The 13,620-nt window shown below is 39.9% G+C and overlaps 1 protein-coding gene across 1 annotated transcript; it reads right to left on the bottom strand.

Moving 5' to 3' along the window:
- Nucleotides 1-282: 282 nt before the first annotated feature.
- LOC128736168 (G-protein coupled receptor Mth2-like) lies at nt 283-10,940 on the bottom strand. Its single transcript, XM_053830649.1, has 5 exons — nt 10,437-10,940; nt 10,239-10,374; nt 1,249-1,671; nt 830-1,190; nt 283-770 (listed from the first exon to the last, which is right to left on the bottom strand). Exons 1-5 carry the CDS (start codon nt 10,938-10,940, stop codon nt 644-646), a joined length of 1,551 nt encoding a protein of 516 aa, XP_053686624.1. The 3' UTR covers nt 283-643.
- Between the last annotated feature and the right edge of the window lie 2,680 nt (nt 10,941-13,620).

Genomic DNA, 13,620 nt, shown 5'->3' with positions numbered 1-13,620 from the left:
CCACCTGTCCGTCTTACCCACCCTGTTCGTCTTACCCACAGTTCCCCTACCTAGTAGATTTGACATTAGAATCTGTCTATGATGAAAAATGATAACAAATCCAATACGTAATAAGATAAGAAGCAACAATATTGTATTAATTAATTCAACTTTGGAATGAAAAAGAATACATACAAAAAAATATTCCTCGTATATTCGGAGAGCGCATGAATTGAACATATAAAATATATCTTTTACAATTTTTTTTTGATTTGCGTTTTGGTTTGTATTTTTTATTTTTTTATTTTTTTTTTGTTTAGATTATAGTCACTTTAACCAGCTTTGGGTAATTCGTGACTTCTTGGTTTGTTTCTATTTCTTTGGTCAATAATGTTAAATAAGTTTTCACGACCTATCCTTTCCCATCCTTCTAAAAATAAGCAACGATATCTTGACTTTCCTCTTCTCCCATGTGATACGTAATTTGTGCACGATTCCTAAATAGCATATTTCATATACTAGCTTTTACTTGTAACTTCCCTTTATTGGGTTTACTTATAGTTTCAGCATTGCATTGTAATGTATTGAAGTTTTGTGTCATGTAACTTTGTGGTATACAATTACTACAACAGCACTCGCGTCGCATGAACATTTTAGAATCTTCTCAGGCCATAGCCGGTGGTTGGGATACGGTTGAATCCTGAATACTAGAAAACTTGGTAGCATCCCCGACAGAACCGGCGCTCGCGGATGTTGTTTTGAGACGTCTCAGCTGCTGGTTGTTACCTATTCTGTCATTCGAAAATGTCAACATTAGACTAGTCTATTATGTCAAATGAATGCATCTTACCTTTTTACCACCAACTGTCTTACTTTCTGCTTCCAAACGAACAGAAAAAATATGATTACACCCAGTAAGCAATTACAAATGTCAGATAGGTAGAAGAACCAATTACTGCTCCCCACAGCCCAGGAAAGTATTTCGAACGTCCACGTTACACCCATCACTATGAAAAGTCGCAAATAGAGACTGAACCGATAGCGATCCTTCTCGAACTTGCTGTGCCGTCTGGAATCATTCCGCAGGGCGGCGTCCGTTGCACGCTGGATTCGCACAATTCGAATTGCGGTTACCACGAAAAAGTATAAATTTGCAATCACCAGAATAAGCAAAGGCAGGTAGAAATACACAAATTCAATCATCTTATCGCCTGCAATTACAAGGGTTTTAATTTACAAGTTTCACTTGAGATACTACTTATGACTTACGGAAAACGAAGCATCCAGATTCTCCAAAGCGTGGTCTAAACTCTTCTGCCAGCAATTCGGTGTGGTCAAAGATTAATGTTGCCACCAGAATAACAACCGGGCAGCCGAAGGCGTACAGTGCGTAATGCAGGAAGCGCTTCCTTTCATTCCGTATTACCACCCCGCTGCTGAAGGTCCAAAATATGTCGAAGCACATTACATTCAACCAGAAGAAACTAACCAGTACCGAGAAGTACAACAGGTACCCGAGCACGTTGCACGGAATCAGGGTACTGTGAAAGTTGATCAGTATCAGCACAATGTAGGCTACGGTCAGCGCCAGAGTGTAACATATCAACGACTTTCCGTGGATGTTTCGTAGCTCCGGTATGCAAACGTAGATTAGCAGTGTGGCCACTAGGAAGGGGATTGACAAAACAATTCCTAAAAGAGACGTAACGTAAAAGTTATTGTACTGTAGTGTAATTTGAAAAAAATTTATACGATGGGGAAATGTTATGCAAGATTATTACTCTTAATACAACTATATTTTGATTATTCAATAAAGCCTCAACATGAAACTGAAAATAAGATTGGAAAATTCGTAAAATAAATATATACGCCGAGCATCGGCAAACGACTTTATCGTGAGAAAACAAAGAAGCGAATGGTACAATTCGCCTATAACTAATGAGCCACATACATTCACGCTTCATAGCATCACCGAATATTCGAATATCGTGTGCAACGCAAAATGCAACTTACACTACTTTAACCGTTATGTGTTCGACAGGGTACCCGGGTACCTTTTCAGATTTCAAAGTAAGAAATTTTAAAGTTTTCTTCGACCCAGGATACTGAAACTTCGTGACATCTCAGAACTCGCTAAATTACAACTTTTTATAAAATAAGTTTTCATGTACCACTTAAGGGGGAGGAAAGGGGAGGCTTCGAAATTTTTTACCCTTTAAGTGCTCGACAAGGGTACCCGGGTACCCACAAATTGAAATGCTTGTAACTTTGGCAATATTTGACCGATTTGGACCAACTTACCACCTAAAGATTCAGAAACTTATCCACTTCCAGTAGGGTTACAACAGAACCGGAAGTGGTTCATCTGGTTTCCGGAAATCCGGTATTCCGAGGATGTGTTCCGGAACTAAAGCTAAAAAGTGCTGAAAAGGATTTTTCTATCTTCGCTAAAGAGATAGAAGGTTACTGTCTTCTGGAAAAATTCTTGTAATAATATGCTCTAAAACCTTGCAGAACCCGTAAATGTGTTATATTGAAACTGAAGGAAATAAAATTTTTATTTCACTTTTAGGGGGATTAATCAAAATTTGAATTCCACCAAACGATAGAACTTTTAATTTCAAGAAACTCTTCCAAAGCCTTCATAAACCTAAAATCAAGTTTTCCCACTCAAAACTGTAATGCGCACGTTTATGTGGTTTTGGACCACTGTGAAGCCCCACTGGAATATGTTCCGGAATGGCCATGCCGGGGCAAAATCATCAGATAGAGTCAAAACAATGAGAAACGACCTTCCGGAGTAATTTCATGAATATAGATACCCAAATTGCCAGTGTTGCAAGCCAAATAGTTCTGTGGCCACAAGAGGTCCCACGGGAACTTGTTCTTGAATGGCCATTCCGAGGATAAATCATTATACGGTTTTAAAACTATGAAAAATGACCTTTCGGAGTCATTTGAGGAATTTTGGATTACATCAAAAATCTTAAAAAGTGCCTTAATTCCGGAACACACTCTCGGAATACCGGATTTCCGGGAACCAGATGAACCACTTCCGGTTCTGTTGCAACCCCTCTGAAAGTGGATAAGTTCCTAAATCTTTAGGTGGTAAGATGGTCCAAATCGGTCAAATATTGCCAAAGTTACAAGCGTTTCAATTTGTGGGTACCCGGGTACCCTTGTCGAGCACTTAAAGGTGTTTTTTTTTTGTCGAACACATAACGGTTAAACTGTTTTCTTTTCGTAGTGGTACTATATTGAATACTTTCCGGAGTCCGCGGGCATCCTTATGTACCTGATGACGTAGTTGCATAACTCGGATGTTATTTTTCCTTTGTTGGGGGAATTTGACCACATCGATCAGTTCTTTGAACTATTGTGATGTAACTAGGATGTTACGAGAAATACATCGTTACATCGTTTGGGGATTGGAGCAATTAACATTTCTAAATTATTCCCCAGTGAACGCTGTCTACTTCCCAGTGAACACTGAAAGCAACTAGACGTGCATGTTCTTACGTCCGAAGATAGCCGAAAAAAATTCAGTAGGCTGAAACGTGTCACGTAGAAAACAAACACAGTATTTTTATTTCAACGAAACGAATCAAAAATAAACTCAAATTACGATAGCATTGTGTTAACAACTGAAACTAGGCTCAACTCACAAACCTTTTCAAGTGTTCGGAACCGAATTTGTAGTTTTCCGTTGCAACCGCGGACTCGGAAATGATCGAAAACTAGTACAGAGATGGGTGTAGATCCTGTGTATAATTTATATTCCGTCCGAGCGAGTACGCGACGACGACGCTCCATTTCCTTCCACTTGAAATACTCAGAGTACCAGAGATACAAAAGCTAGAGAATCTGGAATAACAGAATGGCTTTCTTCCAACACAGACTCGTACACAAGTACACCTGGAGGCCACCAAATCAGACAGATTCGCAGATCGACCATGTTTTGATCGACTGTTGGCGCTTCTCAGAGATTATCGACATCAAATACTATCGAAACGCTAGCGTTTACTCGAACCACTACCTAGTGATGATTAAGACAAAACTCCCCATTGTGAACGACATTCGGTACCGACGCCAGCCTCGGTTAGAACTCACCTGAAGTAGCCAGACGTCACCGCAAACTACGCGCACTCATGGCACAGACACAATGCATACGGAATCTAGTACGTTGCGGCAATTCGATAGTTTTTTCTATGCGTTTTCTGTCAAATTTCCGCAACGTAGTAAAATCCGTATGCATTGTGTCTGGGCCTACACTCGAAGCTGCTATGCCGAAAGAGGACGAGCAGCAGTGTAGTGGAGAGCTCCATCGAGTATGTGGCATGGAATCAGTGGAGCGATTGGTTTCACGAGGGTGTTGGATGAGAAGAACGCTGCGCCGGCGGCCAAGATACGCAGTGTCACACGTCAGAACGTATAAAGATACAAACGAAAGAAGATGCAGCGTAACCAAATCTTCCGGGAAAAAAGTGATCTCAGGAAACGCGAAAGTTCTACCAGAAACTGAACGGATCCCGCAAAGTCTTTGTTCCGCGAGCCGAATTGTGTCGGGATAAAAATGGCAGTATTCTGACGATCGTGAGGTGACTGATAGGTGAAAGTAGTAGTTCGATGAACCCCTGCATGGCGCCCAGGCGGAGAACCATGACGCAGGGGAAAGTGATTTTGATGATGAAAACACGAGGAAAAGGTGCCAGCTGGGTGCTAATTCCGTTATCGAAATTTGACCTTCTGTTTTTTATACGACAGACTTCGCAACCAGGTGTTAGAATACAGCACAGTGCGGGGTCAGTGCTACGATCCTATTGACTCTAACAGCCTCTCCCAGCCGAGATTCGAACATACGACGACTGGCTTATTAGACTAGCGTCTTACCTCGAGGCCAACTGGGAGGCAAGCTAAGGAGGTCATCATGCGGTTAAAGGACAATAAGTCAGCTCGGAAAGGTGACATCGGAGCTTATTATAATGGGACCAGAAAAGCTGGCCGTTTCTATACACCGGCTAATTGTTAGAATTTGGGATACGGAACAGCTACCGGAGGAGTGGAAAGATAGAGTTATCTGCCTGACTACCGAGCGATCACCGTTCTCAACGCCTACAAAGTCCTATCCCAAATCATTTTTCATCGATTATCCCCAATTGCGAACAGATTTGTGGGAACTTATCAAGCCGGCTTCGTCGAAGGTCGGTCTACAATGGATAAAATATACATACAATATTTACACTGCGGCAGATCCTCCAAAATGGCCGTGAATACAGAGTTCCCACACACCATTTGTTCGCTGACTTCCAAGCCACATATGATACCATCTACCGGAAAATGGAATGGAAAATCTTGGACGAGAACAGTTTCCCCAGCTCATAAAACTGATTCATTCTACGATGAATGGTACACAGTGCTGTGTTCGGATTTCGGGTGGATTGTTAAGTTCATTCGGATCACACCGGGCTGCGTCATGATGATGGACTCTCATGCCTGCTGTTCAACGTAGCGCTACAAGGTATTATGAACGTAGCGGATATCAACACGCGGAACAAGATCTTCAACCAATCTAGTCAATTCGTCTGCTTGGACATCGGCAGAACATCTGTGGCGGTGACAGAACAGTACACCAGACTAAAGCGCGAAGCAGTAAGGTTTGAGTTAAAGATAAATACATCTAAAACAAACCACATGCTGGCCAACGAAACCGAAGCCGACCGACAGCGCTTGGGCAGTAGTATAATGATCGACGGCGATGAGTTTGAGGTAGTCAACGAATTTGCCTTACTGATAATGGCGGACAATGATATCAGCCGCGAGACTCGAAGTTAGCATTCACGCCTCTCACGCCAAGGACCCGGGTTCAAATCCCAACCCCGCAGAAGTCACCAATGACCCAAGCTAGTTAAAGTGAATATAATCTAACAAAAAAAAAAACAGCGGAAGTCGTGCTTACTATGGGCTTCACAAGCAATTGCGGTCGAGCAGACTAAGCCCCCGTACAAAGTATACCCTATACAAGACGCTTATTAGACCGGTTGTTTTCAACGGGCATGAAACATGAACAATTCTCGAAGAGGACCTACGAGTGCTCGAAGTTTTCGAAAGACGAGTGCTAAGACCGATCTTCGGTGAACCAAGAACTCGCACAGCTCTATAGCTGTATCCAAATGGTGGCTAAAGCTGAACGGTGACGATGCGATGGGCTCTCGCGAGTTACTGAGTTCCGTTGACCATTCTCTTATTGTAGATTCTCTAGCGATTATGCCTTCTTAGTTTATTTCACTCGCTGACACTAGAGGAAACTCATTAAACCACCCAGATAACACAGGATCATAATAGAAAGTTCACATTAAAGCGTATGTATGTCAATTTTACATTGGAATTGTATAATAATTAGAGTATGTCAAAAGAAAGTGAACAATAAGTTGTTTTGCAGTCATACGAGTCCTCATATATAACTTATAACTGTGAATTATAAAGCAGTATAGATGATTGCAATATTAAGTTATATCTTAACCATATATTCAGGAGTATTAAGTTGCGTGTTCTAAAAACCACGCAAGATAGAATTACAATACAATGTTGCAAATTGAGCGAGAAGTCAACGGTGCTTACTCACACGTGAAAGAGTATGGGAAACATAGCATTAAACGTTTACGTACGCAAGCGTAAAACAAACAACCACCATTGCTGTTTGCAGATATTCTGCTACCCACACACTCGCGCACGCACATCCTCACATAGTCTTTCTGCATAACTTATTCGTGTGTTAAAACGAATAGATCCCCGTAAACTGATTGTTGTTACTTCGTTCCTTGAGGCCTTCGAATAATTCAATTGCAATATCTGAGCTTTGAATATCAAGTTGTTCCAACATAAAGTGAACATCGTGCTAGAAGGTGTTATGGAAGTACGAGTTTTAACATGCGGGGCCTGATTTTCAATTAATCTAGCCAATTCATTTGTTTCACTGACAACGTAGACATTGTCGGAAGGACGTTCCAGGCGGTTGTTGAGCAGTTTACCAAACTGAAACGGAAACAGTGAAAGTTGGATTAGTGGTAAAAACGTCTAAAACCAAGTACCTGTTAGTAGGAGGAACCGCGCGTGATCGAGCTCGCACTAGTAATAATGTGGTAGTCGACAGATACGAGTTCGAGGTGGTAGACGAAATTGTATACTGCGGAACGTTGATGATGTCCGTTAACAACTGCAGCTGAGAAATACGCAGACGTATTCTTACCGGAAGTCGTGCTTACTACGATATATGAGAACGGTGTATGGAGAAGAATGATGAACCCCATGCTGGAGTAGTTTTTCGGCGAATTCAGTACCCAGAAAGTTGCTAAAGCTAGTAGGGTGCAATGGGCGGGATATGTTGTGAGAATGCAAGACAACAATCCCGCAAAAATGTTGTTCGCCTCCAATCCTTTAATTCAGCAATGCTCACTTGAGTGAATAACTTCTTCCAACTTTGCCCACAAGGCAGTCATTCGGGACCATCAATCTTCCTGTTGTACTTCAATGATCTTAACAACGTTCTTAGAGGCTGTTGTACTTCAATGATCTTAACGACGTTCTTAGAGGCTTACACTGACGGTTACCGAAGATTTACTTGATAATTCGCTCTAAAGTTGATGCAATATTTCTTCCACGAAAGCTGGACAACTTTGTGGATTGGTGACAACTTGAACTGTAACCATGCTCGTTAATCCTGAAAAATGCTCCATTCACCCGTATTCGTTAACCTGTGATTTTTAACTGCAAGCTCTATGGTACTGACATCTAACGTTGTGTAACTCGGCATTATGTTGATGAAACCTTATCAAACGTATATTACCTCAAGGCATTATACTGCGTACTCATCCGTGCAACTCTCGAATACGGATCCAATGCCTGGCATCTATAGAGTAGGGCGGGGCATAAGTGCGATGTTTGAAGTTGTCATCAATTTTCGCGAGATATAAAGAAGAACAACAACAAAACATATTTTACAGTGATGCAGCAACTCAATGTCTTTACATTCAACTATAAATCATCTGGAATAATAGTGTTATTGAAAATAAATTCTTCATTCTTCTGAACAAGTGCCGATTCGCACTTTTACCCCACTAGCGGGGTAAAAGTTCGATTACCGCGGGGCAAAAGTGCGAAGCTCGAATCCATGAAATTAGCACAGCAGTAGCTAACAAAACCATATTATCGTCAATCTGCGGTATGTTTCGGTAAGGAATATTCTCAATTTACACCTTTCCTATTTTTCGCTGGTGTATTGCAGCCTCCGACAGATCGAAACTTTCCCAAACGTTTGTTTTATGTTTCATCAGCGGAAAACATTGTTTTCCTTCGACCAACATCTGTAGAACACAGTTTTCTGCAGATCTTCCATTACTAGTATCTGTAATATAGTGCCAAAAGCTGTATATAAGCTATACATTTTTGCCCCGTCCGTGAATCGCACCTTTACTCCGCTAGGCGCTTGACGGGGTTTGATTAAATTATGGAAAAGCGAAACTGTTATTTTCTTGATTCAAATAGAATTTCGTTTCGAAACAAAAATATTTTTAGGTTGTTATAAAAATTTCGTTTGAAACAAACGAATTTTTTCGCTCCGTGATAGAACTAGAACTCCTTTCCCCGAACAACCCCGTTGAGAATCGCGGCTATAACGCTGACAGACGAACAGCGTCGCCCGCAGTACCTCACAAGTCGCAAGGACTTGCATAGTGTCGTCGTCCCGTCAGTAAAATGAGTTAGATTCTCGATCCATGAATCGAACTTTTACCCCGTCAATAAATCGAACTTTTGCCCCGCTAGGCGCTTGACGGGGTTTGATTAAATTATGGAAAAGCAACATATATTTTGTAAATTCTTCTCACCGCAATTTCAAGACAGATATCTGAGTGATGTAAAACGCTGCTACAATTTGTGAATAAGTAATATCCTCCTGTTGATATCGTATTTGCCGTACAACGAAATATTACATCAAAACCGTTCTAAAACAACTTTTACCCATAACTCAACAACTATGATTCGTAAACAACAAATGTTTATGATGGATTTAAGCTGTCAAAGTACTCACCCATCCATGCCAATGTAGTCAATTTACTCGGAATCCGCACTGATAAATCATTGAATCGCACTTTTACCCGCATCGTACTTTTACCCGCATCGTACTTTTACCCCTCCTTACTCTATTACCAAAACGGGATGGCAAGTATGGAATAGGTTTAACGCCGCTTCGCCATTGCTATTAACTTAAAGCAATTCGATGTAATTTTCCTGTAAAAATTTTTCTACAGATAGGAAAATGGTGGATACATCGTCACGCAAATATTCGAGTATCTTGAGGAATTTGATTATATTTAGTTGACGTAGTTTAGGAAAAAAAAATCAAAATCAACCGCTCGATTTTTTCCTATTTCATTCAACAACATCAAACATTCACATTTCCTGTTCTTTGTTGTCCACCTTTACATTTATTAACTGTTCATTTGCGATTATTTGAAGAATGTGCCTTTTTCGGTGCGTACTTCCGCACATAAAAATGATTCGCTGTATAACGCGTAGATCACGGTATACGTTTCTGGACTATAAATATTTCTCTAACATGGTGGTGATGCAAGCTACAGTCTCGGAGACCTTGCAATAAACAAGCAAATCATCGGAACGACAATTTCCAGAATAAAATACAAGGACAAATAAAGATTTTCTCTAAGTCAGTGACTTTTGCCGATATTCCATTTCGTTTTGAACGAATTCAATCTACTGTTTCTGTTTGATTGGCAATAAATTTGTTATTTATGGAGAATTTAAAAGTTTGCGGTATTATTTTTCAACGGGTCAGTCCTATTTTTCATGGTTAACAATAAATAAACCTCCAAAGTTTGCACTTATGCTCTGACAAATGACGTAGCGACTCACATCGGGTCCTCTAGTTCAAAGTTAATTTATTGCTCAGATATTTTGCTTGACTAAATTTTAATTAAATAGGTAATTGAGAGTATTTTCAACTGAAAAAACTCTCAACCTGCAAGATTTCGACAAAACATTTCTGATGTCATCTGATACTTATTTGATGTAACAACAATAAGTATTAAATTTCAGCTCAAGTTGATATTATTAATTGGCTGAAAATCGCCCCAACTATATCCATAGGTTGAAAATAAACAAACTAACCAACTGTTATCAGCATCTAAACTTACATTGTAGGTTTTTACACCATACAAGTCTAAACTACAATGGTTTTCACGTACCGATAGAGTAAGTCACTTTTGCCTCTTCGATAAAGGGACATAGATATGGAACAGCCGTACTGATACTGTCCGCTATCGCCAAGCAGTATTCCGGTTGCGGGATACTAATATCTTCCACGGTTTGAATCGTGCCACTCTAAAAATGAAAACTCGTACTATTAGACGGACTTTCATTCACTTGATTCAATTGTAACTTACGTCATCTAGAAGCCACTCATCCAAATCACCAGGGAAAACTCCCGGACATGGCTTGCCATAAACGAATCCATAATTCACGTCACCAACCAAATCGTTGAAGCGAGTTCCATTTACGGAACTAACGTTCGCCCACACCTTAAAAGGCGATCCGCTCGGTGCCTCACTACAGGATGTTTTCTCACCATCATTCGAAAACCAATAGTCCATTGGACAACATAGTCGTACACAGTTCGTTAACTGGCAGATGCACCCACGATAATAACTAGGAACTGCAATTCTTACATCGTAGCTCACATAGTCGTAGTTTATCAAACCGTAATGTTCTGGTCTATAATTAATTCCGTCATATAAAATATTTCGCTGCCCGTCAAGCGATCCGCTGCTAATATTAATCGAGTCCCGAAAATCACAAGGCAACTCCTTATCTGCAGTAGCTGCGACAATTATGACTAACCCGAAGACACTGAGCGTTGATAAGAAGGTGCAGAATGAAGATATCGCCATGCTAGCAATAAACACTACGCGACCGCTCCACTCGGAAATCACTTAACGTCTACTAAGTTAGTCATGAGCAAGTCGAGCACAGTGTCTCGGTGTGATCCAAACGCACCCGCATGGAGCATGAATTCCAAAATTTTGGATCCAAAAATACCGGCTCACTTCGAAGGAAGGCGGCTTTTGTTATGGGGTTATAAAGACACGAGCGCGTTCGCAACCCTGCCTCCTTATGAGGGGAGGACCTAATTGCTTTCGCACCTGTGGACAATCATCTTTACAGCACCAAAACTGTGTTCCGCCCGACCGCACCGACCAATCGGATCTGGATATTTATTTATTAACACTTTTTTTTTGTTTTCCGACCACCCGTCAACGACGGTTTATGTTTACAATATCACGGATGGAAGCAAAGAAAACCACTTACGAAGATAGTCGACTGCTACGAATTCGTTGAGCGATGTGCTCGGTGGTGCTTTTGCCGTGCTACGAAATCGTAACGAAACGAAAAGTGGGTGGTGATGCTTAATCAGGGGAAAACTGTATGATACTTTCCGCTCTAGACATTAGACAAGGAAAAATAACAGTTATTGAGCGTTTAATTATTAGTTGGTAATTATGTTTATGAATCCACGCAGACAAGTCTGGCGCAATTGGATTGGTTATTGCATACAGCTTATTGCCTCTCAATCTTTCTCGTTTGATTAATAACTCTCAGTCCTTTACTTAATAGTTTTTATATGCGAAAGCAGATAAGACCAAATAGTCCTCTTTGGGAGCTTCAAATACAATGATTAAAAATGCTAAATGACCTCCTGTAAATGACTGTGTTTACATCAATACCCGAGCAGGAGCGAAGAGCAAAATGATATCAAAATATGTAATGGAAATCGAATAACTCGTATCAAAATTTGCTCTTGTTTCTGCTGACATAGGGCACGGGAGGGTATTTTCAGCCCATTAAGCGATGGCATCTATTTTTTGGCCTATGGCCTAGTGGAAGAACAGGTGGTTTTGACGTTCTTTGAATAAAAAATAGTAGATTACTTACAGTCTTGAGAAAATAGTTATAACATATTAAAATTGTATGTCGGCAAAGTATTTTTATTGGCGAAAGAAGATAGACTGCAAATAGACTGAAGTTAGAAACCTGCTAAAAATACCCTCCCGCACCCTAGTTGGTAAAATAACAAAAAACAATATCAAAATTTTGCTCCTTTAAGGCCAAAAGAATAACTAGTTGTGTTATCTGAATCACAAAACAATAACATGACTGTATTCAGAGATTAGAATAACATATTTTAGTATTATTAAGGTATTGAATAACAAATGCAGTAGCATATGAGATATAAAAAATCATTTTATAAAATATTTAAAATCTAAAATCTCTGTAATCAATACAAAAAAATTTATGAAATATAGGGTAAAGAACTAGTTTTAAGCAGTCTAAGCAGGTCACTGATTGTTTTACCTTATTACAAGCGATAGGTTGACTAAGTGGAGGATATCAGCACACCAATCTTCTTGCTATCTTTAGTTCTTCAAGCTATTACCATTGGAAGACACTATTGTTGAGCTAAACTTTTGATTTTTCGCTTTAAAAGTTGGAGCGGCGGAACTAATTTTGAACAGACCGAACCCATTTTCACCCGCAAGGTGCTTTTTTAAGCAATCCTGAAATCTGAATTTTTTTACGTCCCCTTAAAAAATCCCTCGAACTTTTCCCCCTATTCAGTAAGTTCGCGTTCCTATCCGCGACCTACTAATCGGCATCTGATGCGTAATCGGCATAGCGTATCGGCATAGATGCGTAAAATGCCATCTGTCTAAATTGTTTATCGGGGCATACACTCACCGCACCGTTCGGCAAACGGTATTCGTCGTCTCTTTTATTCTCTGGTGTTCTTATGGGAAACTGCGAGTTTGACGTCTCACTCGCTGTTCATAAGGATGGTGGGAGAACAAAAGAGGTAAACATATAGCAGTACAAACGATCCGACTCAGAACAGTGTTGTCAAAGCAAATAACATTGAAACACATCGTTGCTTTATTAAATCACTGAGAAAATCTTCGAAAATTATTGAAAAAGCTGTCTTTTGTGTTGTTTTTAATAAAGAAAAATTAATTATGAACATACATTTCTCTTGAAAGTATTGAACCACGTTTTCACCATAGGAGGTTTCAGTTAATTTCAAACTTAAAATTCTTATTTCCAGAACCGAAACAGTGTCTTGGCAACACGATAGTTCATCAGTTGTGCTGTAGCTGCTGCTAGTGGTGAACAGGTTCCGTCAATTCAGAATTTTTTTTTAGTTTTGTTAGAAAATAATAAAACTTTTGGCTAGTGACAAAGCCTTAGATAATAGAAAAAAGAGACTGAATAATATGGTATGTGACAATTGAGTGCTTGACATTCAGAGTGGTTGTAATCAGTGCTGAAAATTTGATGAATTCGTTAGTAGCGAGGTGGCGATTGTTGAAGAGCAGCTGAAAAATGTACGTTTTTGGACAACAATTTTTAATTCATCATATTTCTTGTCGGAAACCCAGTAAATTGTGTTTGTGTGAATCAAATGTATGGTTAAGTGATTTGTGAAGATGATCATATCAAAAGATTTTGAAAATATGAATAAAAAAGTGCATTTTCGGCTCATTTATGTTCAACTGATTAAAATAGGTAACACTGCTT

The sequence above is a fragment of the Sabethes cyaneus genome, chromosome 2 (assembly GCF_943734655.1).
Source record: "Sabethes cyaneus chromosome 2, idSabCyanKW18_F2, whole genome shotgun sequence".
Taxonomy (NCBI): Eukaryota; Metazoa; Arthropoda; class Insecta; order Diptera; family Culicidae; genus Sabethes; species Sabethes cyaneus.
The sequence above is the reverse complement of the archived record's forward strand: the minus strand, read 5'-3'. Positions and strand labels throughout refer to the sequence as shown.